General features: G+C 34.1%; 1 protein-coding gene across 1 annotated transcript; it reads right to left on the bottom strand.

The window, feature by feature from the left end:
* Nucleotides 1-11,665: 11,665 nt before the first annotated feature.
* LOC123751909 (cytochrome c-like) lies at nucleotides 11,666-12,044 on the bottom strand. Its single transcript, XM_045733984.2, has one exon. It carries the CDS (start codon nucleotides 12,042-12,044, stop codon nucleotides 11,730-11,732), a length of 315 nt encoding a protein of 104 aa, XP_045589940.1. The 3' UTR covers nucleotides 11,666-11,729.
* Between the last annotated feature and the right edge of the window lie 583 nt (nucleotides 12,045-12,627).

Genomic DNA, 12,627 nt, shown 5'->3' on the forward strand with positions numbered 1-12,627 from the left:
AATATAAATTAGTCAATAATAGCATGAATCATGTTAAAAAAAAAATGAGGTAAATTTGGCTAAATATCCCCAATATAAATTAATTACTAACTAAAGATAGTGTGGATCATTTACAAAATGTTACCTTGCGACTAACGGAAGATGTACGTAACTCTGAAGTGCAGAAAATGATAACTGAACTGGTTAAATCTACCATCGGCCAGAGTCCAGTCAGTCACTTAAGTTCCCTTTCTAATGTAAAGAATGATATGTGAATTAATTGGTTGAGCATTATTACATTACTAAGATTCATCAATGGTTTTTATTTATACTTTTAGCATTTGCTCCCAACTTCAAGATTTATTTATTATAAGAATAATAAACAAGTATTTTATAACATAATCAATTCAGTAAAATAACTTAAAATACTACACAGTGCTTTGTGTCTCTTACACAATCCCAATAAATATGTCACCACTGTTTTAGACACGTGAACGAGTTTCATTAAATAGCAGTGGTCGTCACCGTCACTAAACCATACAAAATGTATGAATTGAGTTGGCCAATGCTCCTCAATGTGTGTATGTTACAAAAACCTGGTAACGTTGGTTGAGTGATTTTTTTCTACATAGGCTGGGAGGGATGAGAGTAGAAGGCAAGGAGGGAGATACTGCACATTACCTCACCCCTAACACCTCCCCACCTACCCACCTCCTTCCCTCTCTCCTGCTTGATACCTGCCTTCCTCAAGCATAATCAACCAGGCGGCGACGCGACCGTGTTTCCTCAAGACACGAACACTCGAGCAAAACACGTTGGCTTCTCCCGGTAAAAGGGCTTGCAAGCTTTTCAACCTCTTTACTCCTGGAAAGGCTTAACTGATACTATCTGCGGGCAAAGCGTGTCTACCGCACACGCACACGGGGAATTGATAAGGTAGAAAAGGATGAATTATTTAACATGGGTGGTACACACACAAGGGAACACAGGTGGGTATTGAGTACCCACATGAGCCACAGGGACGTTAGAAAGAACTTTTTCAATGTCAGTAGTTAACGGATGGAATGCACTAGGCAGTGGTGTGGTGGAGGCTGACTCCATACACAGTTTCAAATGTAGATATGATAGAGCCCAATAGGCTCAGGAATCTGTACACCAGTTGATTGACAGTTGAGAGGCGGGACCAAAGAGTCAGAGCTCAACCCCCGCAAGGCAAGCAAAATTAGGCGAGTACACAGGGCCTGGCGGCTGAGTGGACAGCGCTCTAGGGTGGTAGTCCTAAGGGCCCGGGTTTGATCCCCAGAAAAAAAGCAGAAACAAATGGTCATTTTCTTTCACCCTGGTGCTCCTATTCACCCGGTAGTAAATAGGGAACCACCACGGACAGGAGTACACCCATACACATGTTTCACCTCCCTACTGAGAGAGCGGGAAGATGGCCCCCCCCCCTTCCCCTCCTTCCCTACTGTGAGAGCGGGAAGATGGCCCCCCCCTCCCCTCCTTCCCTACTGTGAGAGCGGGGAGATGCCCCAGCGCCCTCATTTATTGTTCTTTAATGGTTCCCCATATTAAGATTGAATTATACAGAAGATAATTTACTCCAACTCAAATCATCTTTTTCTTTACCACTTCTCGGCCAAAGAAGCATAATCCAAGTTTATAATAGGATTGTTTACTAAAGAAGCATAAAATAATGTATATATATCCAACTCATCAAGACATCCCTGCTGGCTCAAGTACTCCAGTGTGACGGCTATTTTTTCATCTATCAATTTATCCAGTTTTTGTGATTTAGCCATAAATGCAGCCTTGCTCCGTTCAGCTATATTATCATCTAATGTCAAATCTTCCACGGCTCTCTTCCAGGAACTAACCATTAGACTCCATTTAATTTCATCATCGATAAATTGATATTTAAAGGAATCCGGGATCTGGAGGGTGGAAACCATTCTTCGCACAGAGTGGCCGCTGTCCAACCCCATTCTGTTGTTCTAACATCCAAAAAATAACTTGTAACTGCCCGAGTACATATAGCTCGTAAACGATTGTCATATTTGTGCGGAGATGATGATAAACCCTCGTCTCGAACGATAAAACTATAAATTTCATCCTTGTTCCCCGTTTGAATAATATCCACAAAGAGTTTGAGATCTCGGGTTAGAAAAAGAATACATTCAGACAGTACGTCAAATGGGGTGCTATAAGTTACTATGATCATTTCGAAATAAATTTCTCCATAATTTTTCACATGCATGCGTGCAATTAGTTCACCATATGAATTCACACATGGTTCCATGTTTCTTCCATCACCATCATCATGCCACCAGTTACCAAATTGATTCACATGATACACTCTGTCGATGTGATTTAACAAATGATCAGTACCACAAAAAATTTCAGAGTATTCTTCCTCACAATCCCTAAATACCCGATATGTGGTAGTAGTGTCCTTATTCCAAAGTATGGTGTAACCAATTTTCCCAAAGTCATACATATGCACGAACCTTCTAAAAAAAAACTTAAAACTGGGTTTCATGTGCAACTTTGTTAGTTGAAACTCTCTGTCGTTGAACAAGCAATATTTTTCGTGTTGAATTCTCTTTTCATGAGCGTATTCAGACCATTCTTGGCCATATAACCATGCTTCGAAAGCAATAGCATCTCTGGTTAATTCCCACTGTATATTGTCGAACATCATATACCTAAAGTAATAATGTCGATTGAAATATCGTTTCAATCTCAAAAGCTTCTCTTTTGCAGTTTGACAAACTTTATTATATGAATAAGATGATGATGATGATGATAAAGGGATTCTTATTCCCTCGGCTCTCATCATCTCTTTCAGAGCTTCTCTTTCTTCGTTAGACGCTTGTATCATCGTCAGAAATACAAGCGGATCTTTAGCATAGGATCGATATCCATTTACATGGGTTTGGCATTTGAGTCTTTCATTTTGGCCATACAAAGAAGATTTATTTAAATTGAATTTACAGAACATTGTACGCCGTTCGTCGCAATTAGCGATAAGTTCTACAAACAAATAATAATATTTTCCCGTTTTCCTGTCAGTTACCATAACTCGCATTATAAATTGCAATTGTGATGCCACGGGATACCCTTTTTTATTCGTTCCCATCCAAAATTTTATCGAATAAAGAGTTACTGGCGTTATTGATACACTGTATTTTTTATGCACACGATGTACCATTGGTGGTGGTACATTGCAATGTAATTCCAGAGTAATATCGAGTCTATCGGCATAATATAGATATATCATTCTTGTTAGTTCATCGTCGTATTTAATCGAAGACACAAAAGTTTTCCATGGTCTTCTTAATCTGGCTAGTTGTGCCATGGTTATGTCATCGTAGACGGACATTATTTCTATAAATATAAATTATTATTTAATTTTTATATCAATGTTTATGCTCGAGATGTATTTATTATTTTTGTATAGCTTCAAAGACACAGTATCTCTCTTTTTTTTTTACAATAATATGGAGGACTTTAGAGCTTTTGTAGTGGTGGTATATAAAAAAAAATATTTCAATGTAAAATGTAAATCATATAGTTTATGTTAAATCAATGATTGGGGTACAAATTGTTTGTTTAATAACGAAAATCACACTGACGATGTGGTAAATCGGGCCTTGCATACTAGCTAGAACGCAGTACTCTGCGAGACCTGATTTGTCTAATAAACAAAGCTTAATTAAGTTCGACAAACAAATAATAAATATTTTCCTGTCATCACAAATCCAACTTAGATCATATAAGATATATGAATTAGGTGACAAACAACTCTTGCCCCCATACCTCATCAATCAATCAGCACAAATCCAACTTAGTACCAAATTACATACACTGTTATTTACCAAGCAAATACTCCAATTTAGTAACAATGACAGGTTTGAATAGAATACTATAAAAATTTGAAAATCTACACCTATACTTTTCAATTGTGAAAAGACTTTTAATCTTTTCAGTATGCTTTAAAACCTTTTCATCTTTAAAGGATGGGATTATTTTGAATATTTTGGATAGCTCGACTTCTGGGAGAATATATATTATTCTTTTAAATATCTCCTTGAGATCAGTTAGTCCAAAATGTCCTCTCAGATCCACAAAATCACATTCTGAATCCTTGCCTTCAAATTGAATTTCAAGGCAGGATGTATTTAAATTACGTTCTATCTCAATGTTAATATCACAGTCTAATAGTCCATCTTCATGTGGATTAAATGGATCGAATGTGATAAATAAGGTGCATATATAAGAACATGGTTTGCTCCTTAAGATCCTTCCTTTCTTTTCTTCAGTATTAAAACCAACCATCCATCTATAGGGGTTCATATGTGGGCCACAATTTTTGTTACCAAGTTGTCCATACCTCTGGGCATCCTCTCTTTTTATTTTCTGGGGTAGAAGATATTTATCATTCTTCGATCAACGTGAACGACGACAGCGATGTTGAGAGACTTCTTTCATCTACGAAAAAACAAAATCAGTTAAATCGTTATCCTAAATATTTTTAAAATTAATTAACAAAAACGTCTGATACAGAACAAAAGTCTAGAATTATTAAAACAATCCTTTCTAAAGAATTAAATAGTGATACAAAAAATTAAACAAAAAGTTTTTAAAATATACCTTATGTTTCAAAATGAACGAAATAAAGACTCAAACAATAAACAATGACAAAATTAAATAAAAAAAAAAACATACTTTATGTTTCAAGTGAGCAACTCTTCAGTTGTAAAGATGGATAAGCTTTATAGTCAGTCAAAGACTTGTTGTGTAGTGCTGGTTAAGCTGTAACAGTCATCTGTTTATATACTCTGGACAAGTTTTGTTATCATCTGACGTTACCACATCCTTTAAAATATGATGTCACCTTTCTCTCTCTCTCTCTCTCTCCCAAATATTTAAACCCTTTCCGTTCAGCTATATATATCCCAAGCACCCCTCGACTTTAGCCACCATCACCATCATCACCACCGGTTATCAACACCCCAACTACTAAATCATCAACATTGTCCAGTAATGTTTAAAATCAACACTATGATTTTTGCTATGTTCAGATAATTTACAGTTCTTTTACCACCTATTTTAAACAATATTTTTTTCTTCCTCGGCTTTGATACCTTTTGATAATTACTTACTTGATCTGGAGATTTTTCATCCTATGAGTCCACTCCACTTTTGGACGATTTTTCAGATGAATCATTGTCACTGTTGGATCTTGTTATTTCTGCTGATCTAATCGATTTTCTATGTTCTCTTAGAGGGTGGGTTAAGATCATTAGTTGATGAGGTGATTGTTACAGAGTTCAGCTGGAGTAATTGGGGGACTTTGGATTGGTGAACAAGATAATGGGAGGGGGGGATTGGATGTCTCAGGAGCATGTAAAGTTGGGTTGTTGATAGGAAACCGGTTTGGGTCAATTATGTTCAGAGTGTCCGGTGCTATATTTATTGGGCGAAGGTTGTTATCGACCCTGAGGCTGTTCCAAATATTTAGTAGGCGAATAGGATCTATGTTGCTACAACCAGATATAGTTCTGGAATATTCCAGCAAGCAATCGGCTACAGGATGAAGATGGGGTTGTTGGTTCATAATTGACTTATGACTCTAATGGGCAAATCCTATACTGCACTTTTTGGTTGTGACTACTGTACTTAGTTAGTTCTAGAATGTGGACCGCCAAGTTGTCGGAGTCTCTTTATATAACGTCCTTTCCAAGGTTATCCTTGCCAGGTTTCCCCTGTCTCCCTAATACCAGATTAGTTTTTGACTAAAGCTCATCCTTCTTTACAACTTTTAGTTTGTTTTTCTAATTCTAGGCTCAAAAGTGATTATCTATTTGAATTATTCATTATTAAAGGTTTAGTTTTGTCATCAAGATGTTATGATTGGAAAGTTGTAACGGAATAAAAATCTGGAGAAGATTGAACAAACTGACATAACCATTAAAAATATCTTTCATCATTGCTATGTTGTACAAATGTAATCTTTGTCTTCTTCTTCTTCTTCTACCTCCCTTTCTACAACTTGATCTTTCAACACCCCCCGATTTCTCATCTTTTTTATAATTCCATTCTTTTTTATCGAGTAGTTTTGGTACTGATTTTTCCAAATAGTAATATTTTCCCTTTTTTGTGAGAGGTAAGCCACCATTTTAGTTACTACATAATCAGGGGAAAGATAAGAATAAAATTTGGCATCTCTTGGTATTGTTTCTATTGGATTTTTAATTTTATTAATAATACTAGTAAATTGTTCTAATAAATCACAATGCATGTCCCACGCTGTAGATAGTGATATATTTCTTAGTTTTGACCAATTATTATTTTTTTCATAATTACTAATAAGATGCTCAATTATATTCTCATCACATCTCATGACTTCATCGATTTTAATGTACATATCAATATTTGTAATTGATTTTTTGTTTACTTCAAATGTTTGTTCATAAGTTAAATAATTTCTAATAATATACTCACTTAAACTTTGTTCAACATTTCTTACCCCATCTAAAAGAAAAAACCATAAATCTACCACAGTGTTAATATATATTATCATTTTGGCCTCTTCAATTTTAAATGGGGAATATACCCCAAAATCTTTGTCAATTACAATATCCTGATTGTGAAATTGTGTAAAAAAATTTTCATACCAGATAAATTTATTATCAGCTGTTAATCCTGACATATCGTAAATTTTCCAATAAATTAACTGCCTTCTGCTAAGATTGGGCGGATAATTAAATTTAATGTGGGAATCATTAATATTATCATTTATTAACTTATATAACTTATAAGCTATAAATAAGTATCTTATTAGATTATGTCTCAGGGGTAAATAATGTAATCCAGGAATTTTTTTGGTGTTAAATTTTTCATTATTCATATGTTCGATATCTATATTAATGAAAAGTTCCTCTTTTTTGTTCATATTTTTTTAAATCCTTTAAATATTCAATTCTAATACTTTCTCGAAATGATCTGCCCTAGCAACAAATAGGGAATTAATTATTGGCTTAGATTTATTGTCATATGAATTTTTTATTATATATTTGTGATAGAATTTAATCAAATAAATCCCAATAACATATGGTCTTTGTTTCAAGGTTATCATATGAATTTTTTATTATATATTTGTGATAGAATTTAATCAAATAAATCCCAATAACATATGGTCTTTGTTTCAAGGTTATCTGACCATGGCATAGACAAACAAAGACTACTTTTTTTTTCCGTGGCATAACGTGTCGATGTTAATGTACTATTAGATCAAAGATCAAAGTGACTGACTGAACTCTGGCCGATGGTAGATTTAACCAGTTCAGTTATCATTTTCTGCACTTCAGAGGAGTTCATCATTTGAATAAAAGGTTACTAAAATATGTTCTCGTTTTTGGTAAATGAATGGATGGATAGTTAGTGAAATTCTAAATTTTTATTACTTTTATACTTCTTGTCAATTTGTTTTTCCTAATTTGTGATAATATTTGCTGAAAACTTTGTTCTGGTTGAATCTATACTTAAATATTTTTTCACACTCATTGTACATAAAGGGATTTACTCCTACTAACATTCGGAATATTCATTTGCACAAAGCTTTTAAAACCATGGTATCCATGTCTCCCTTTAAATCTTTTACATCTTCGATTACATCAAGTTCCCAAATAAAAAAATATGTAGACAAATATTTTTCGATTGGTTTAAATATTACTTTAGAACCATCTATAAGTAAATTAATACAATTTAACCCCCAAATTGTAAATGTTTATGCTATTAAAATATGGATGGGATCTACTCAAGAAGGATATCCTGCGGCATCCCAATTGCAATTTATACTGCGAGTCTTATTTAATGAGGATGAAAATTATTGTTCTTATATGTTTGTAGAATTCTTCTCTATCATTGACCAAAGAAGCATCATGTTCTGTGAACATAATTTCAAGTACCCCCATGATCCGGATTACTTAATAGTGCCTATCAAGGGATATAGATCCTACGCCAAAGATCCTTCCATATTTCTAATGATGATACAAGCTTCCAAGCAGGAACGAGAAGCTCTGAGAGAGATGATGATAGCAGACGGAATATCGATTCCATCGTCATGTAGCAAAGTTGATCAGGCAGCGCTGAAAAAGCTTATGTCTATAAAACAATATTTGAATCGGCATTATTATTTCAGGCACATGATGTTTAAAAATATACGTTGGAAATTAACCCGAGATGTGAGAGCTTACGAAGCATGGTTTAAAAATAAAAAATGGCTTAAATACGTTAATTGCAGGATGATTCGACATAAACCCTAATGTTTACATGATGGGTTTGCATATTATCATCACAAGCCTCGTCAAGATATAATTTATAGGGACCCCAACTATAAACATTGTTATCCTTATGGGGTACCCGAATATTGTAATAAATGGTCTGAAAATTATACATTTCTGGTTTTCAGTGATGGTGATAAAAAGTGTGATGATATATGTTGTATTAACATAGGAAAGCTTGACAGAATTTATCATTTAAATTCTGCGAAGAGAGAATTAATTGCTCGAATAGTGGCGAAAGACTATGGATCCTTTTATGTAGAAAGGGTAAACCACGTACTTTTCATAACTCGAAATCCCCATCTCTTTATGGACCTCATTCAAATGGGAGAAAAGGAAGAAATCTGTCGTTTTATTATAGAAGACGAAGGTTTATCATCATCATCACCACCACCTCCATGTAAAAACACCTACAAGCCAAATAGTTTGCAGGCAATGTGCGTCAATCAATTTGTGAATTCCTTTTTGGATATTAATAGAATGGGATATTGGACCGTGGCCTGCTTACGTAGAACAATCAACATCAACCCTAATATTCCTCATTTTTTAAAACGTCAATTAATCAATGAAGTTCAATGGAATCTAATGATTAGATCATGGGAAAGAGCAGTAGCAGATGAAACAACTACTGAACTTTTATTTCAAACACACCACAGACCCCGAGATGAGAAACATTGGCCAATTGGATAGCGATCACTATTCATACATTTTGTATGGTTTAGTGACGGTGATGACCACTGCCATTTAATGAAACTCGTTCACATGTCCAAAACAGTAGTGACATATTTATTGGGATTGTGTAAGAGACACAAAGCACTGTGTAGTATTTTAAGTTATTTTACTGAATTGATTATGTTATAAAATTATATTGTTTATTATTATTTATTATAAATTAAAAATTGTTTATTATTCTTATAATAAATAAATCTTGAAGTTAGGAGCAAATGCTAAAAGTATAAATAAAAACCATTGATGAATCTTATAATATACTATAACGTAATAATGCCAAACCAATTAATTCACATATTTCTTTACATTACAAAGGAAACTTAAGTAACTGAATGGACTCTGGCCGAAATCAAGGCCTTTAAAAACGTATTCGTCTTTCGTTTTGTATAGATCCTGTTGATCATTTCATTTACTGACGACGTCATTATACTTGGCTTCAATGCCCCCACCATCATTATTACCCCCTCCTCTCATATTATTTGAGATAACTAAAATTAAATCAAATGGTATAAAAAGGGGAACTAATCATTATTAAAAGTACAAGTTTTCAACAACTATTGTCACTAATTAGAAATTAAATTTTTGTAAGTAGTGTATAAAAGTAATAAAAATTTAGAATTTCACTTAACTATTACATTCATTTGCCCAAAACGAGCACAGTAATAATAAGTATAATGACGTCGTCAGTACACGAAATGATCAACTATATTTTATTCTTTAGAAAAGAGTATGATGCTGCAAAACTTAAACATATCTTAGTAACCTTTTATTCAAATGATGAACTCCTAGCTACCAAAAAAATTTTGGTATCATGTAATAATGGTAAGTGGTGGCCATTGGGAGTAGAAGAATTTAATTATCCACATAAGATGGATTACAATGATCTATACAAAACGAAAGACAAACACGTTACTTCTATTTTTAAAGGCCTTGATTACCTGGAAACCGAAGGTAGATTACCGAAACCTTCAATAGATTTGAGTAAATATCCCCAATATGAATTAACCACCCATATAACTGTTATTGAGGTGCTAACTAAATTGTCGAGGCTTCAAGATAATGTGGATCATTTACAAAATGTTGCCTTGCGACTAACGGAAGAAGTACGTAACTCTGAAATACAGAAAATGATAACTGAACTGGTTAAATCTACCATCGGCCAGAGTCCAGTCAATCACTTAAGTTCCCTTTCTAATGTAAAGAATGATATGTGAATTAATTGGTTGGGCATCATTACATTATAGTATAGTATAAAATTCATCATGTGTAGGGGGGTGAAGGGGGTAGGATTTAGAGTCTTTGATCCAATAGTACATTAACATCGACACGTTATGCCACGGAAAAAAAGTAGTCTTTGTTTGTCTATGCCATGGTCAGATAACCTTGAAACAAAGACCATATGTTATTGGGATTTATTTGATTAAATTCTATCACAAATATATAATAAAAAAATCATATGACAATAAATCTTAGCCAATAATTAATTCCCTATTTGTTGCTAGGGCAGATCATTTCGAGAAAGTATTAGAATTGAATATTTAAAGGATTTAAAAAAATATGAACAAAAAAGAGGAACTTTTCATTAATAAAGATATCGAACATATAAATAATGAAAAATTTAACACCAAAAAAATTCCTGGATTACATTATTTACCCCTGAGACATAATCTAATAAGATACTTATTTATAGCTTATAAGTTATATAAGTTAATAAATGATAATATTAATGATTCCCACATTAAATTTAATTATCATGAAATAATGATGAGAGATATTTTTTAATGGTTTTGTCAGTTTGTTCAATCCTCTCCAGATTTTTATTCCGTTACAACCAATCATAACATCCTAATGATATTCTCTCTAAGGCCTGGTGATTTTTTTTGAAAAATTGTTTTGATTCAATTCATCTGCCACTGCTCTTTCCCACGATCTAATCATTAGATTCCGTTGAACTTCGTTGATTAATTGGAGTTTAAATAAATGAGGAATATTACGGTTGGTGTTGATTGCTCTACGTAAGCAGGCCATGGCCCAATATCCCATTCTAGTATTATCCAAAAAGGAATTCACAAATTGATTGACCCACATTGCCTGCAAACTATTTGGGTTGTAGGTGCTTTTACATGGTGGTGGTGGTGGTGATGATGATAAACCTTCCTCTTCTATAATAAAATGACAGATTTCTTCCTTTTCTCCCGTTTGAATGAGGTCCATAAAGAGATGGGGATTTCGGGTTATGAAAAGTACGCGGTTTACCTTTTCTACATAATATGATCCGAATTTAAATGATAAATTCGGTCAAGGTTTCCTAGCCTAATACAACATATATCATCACACTTTGTACACCTGAATATTCCAAATATTAGTAAGAATGTGGCTACTAAATTTCTATTGGATGGAAGAGTAGCGAAGCGTGTGTTGGTTGGCCGTCAGTGGATGTAAAATGTGAGAGTAACCTGCGACTACTTGATATTTATATAATTCAGCTGATACTGCTACCATCTACTCCGGGCAACCAGCTGTCTCCTCCACTCTTTGAGCAACGTTTTGTAATTTTTACTGCCCTTTTTTTTTTTTTTTTTTTTTTTTTTTTTTTTTTTTTTTTTTAGTAAATTTTGATAGCAGGATGATTTATTGATTTAAAGTGGTGAGACCACAAAAATATTAATGCTTGCTCTACTTGGTGGAGGTTTCCAGGTAAGCAATCAAGTCTGCACGCTCATTCTTCTTCTTAAGACCAACGAACACCATCTTTGTGCCTGGAATAAATTTCTTGGGGTTGGTCAAGTAGATATCCAGATTATCTTTGTCCCACGTGATACTCTTGGCCTTGTTGGCATAAGTGTAAATATAGCCAGAAGCCTGACCAGTTTGGCGGCCGAAGAGGCCATTTAGATTGGATCCAGTTTTGTGCTTGCCGTTTAATTCAACAGTGTGACACTGTGCACACCTCTGCATAAAGATCTTCTTACCTTTTTCCCTCTCACCCATCTTCTGAAAAAAAAACATATTAACTTAAAAGGTTAAGGTGTATGCTATTTATTTATTTATTTATTTATATGTTTCATATACTTACTTACAAAAAAAAGGACACTTTTTTTTCTTTGTTTTAGGATTCTGATATACTCTGCGAGCACACTGCACAACCTTGAGTCAAAACATGCTCACAGATGGACTAAAAAATACTGTAGATACAGATTTGGATAATGTATCTAACCAGCTACAACTTCAACCAAACACAGTTTCAAATGAGAAAACATAAGAAATAAATAATTACACCCTCCTCCTCCTCCTCATCAGCATCATCATCATCATCATTATCAAAAAAAAAAGAAAAAAATATATATATAAAATGAATAAAAATATGATATGGAAATGTGGTAAGGATGACATTTTAACTTTTCGGACTAGAGTTTTTACAGTATTGGTGCCTGAGCTGGGCCCTGGGGTGGCAATTGTGATTGTACCTGCGGTGGACCTTGTAACTGAAGTGGTGATGGCTGGCCTTGGGTTGTCATATGAATATGAACGCTAGGTGGTACCTGTTGCTGCCTGAGAAATTGATGCCCTCTGA

Source organism: Procambarus clarkii, chromosome 6, assembly GCF_040958095.1.
Source record: "Procambarus clarkii isolate CNS0578487 chromosome 6, FALCON_Pclarkii_2.0, whole genome shotgun sequence".
In the NCBI taxonomy this organism is placed as follows: domain Eukaryota; kingdom Metazoa; phylum Arthropoda; class Malacostraca; order Decapoda; family Cambaridae; genus Procambarus; species Procambarus clarkii.

What these genes read in the sequence shown, in the direction of transcription:
- LOC123751909 (XM_045733984.2), bottom strand. Translation starts at nt 12,044, where the DNA reads ATGGGTGAGAGGGAAAAAGGTAAGAAGATCTTTATGCAGAGGTGTGCA.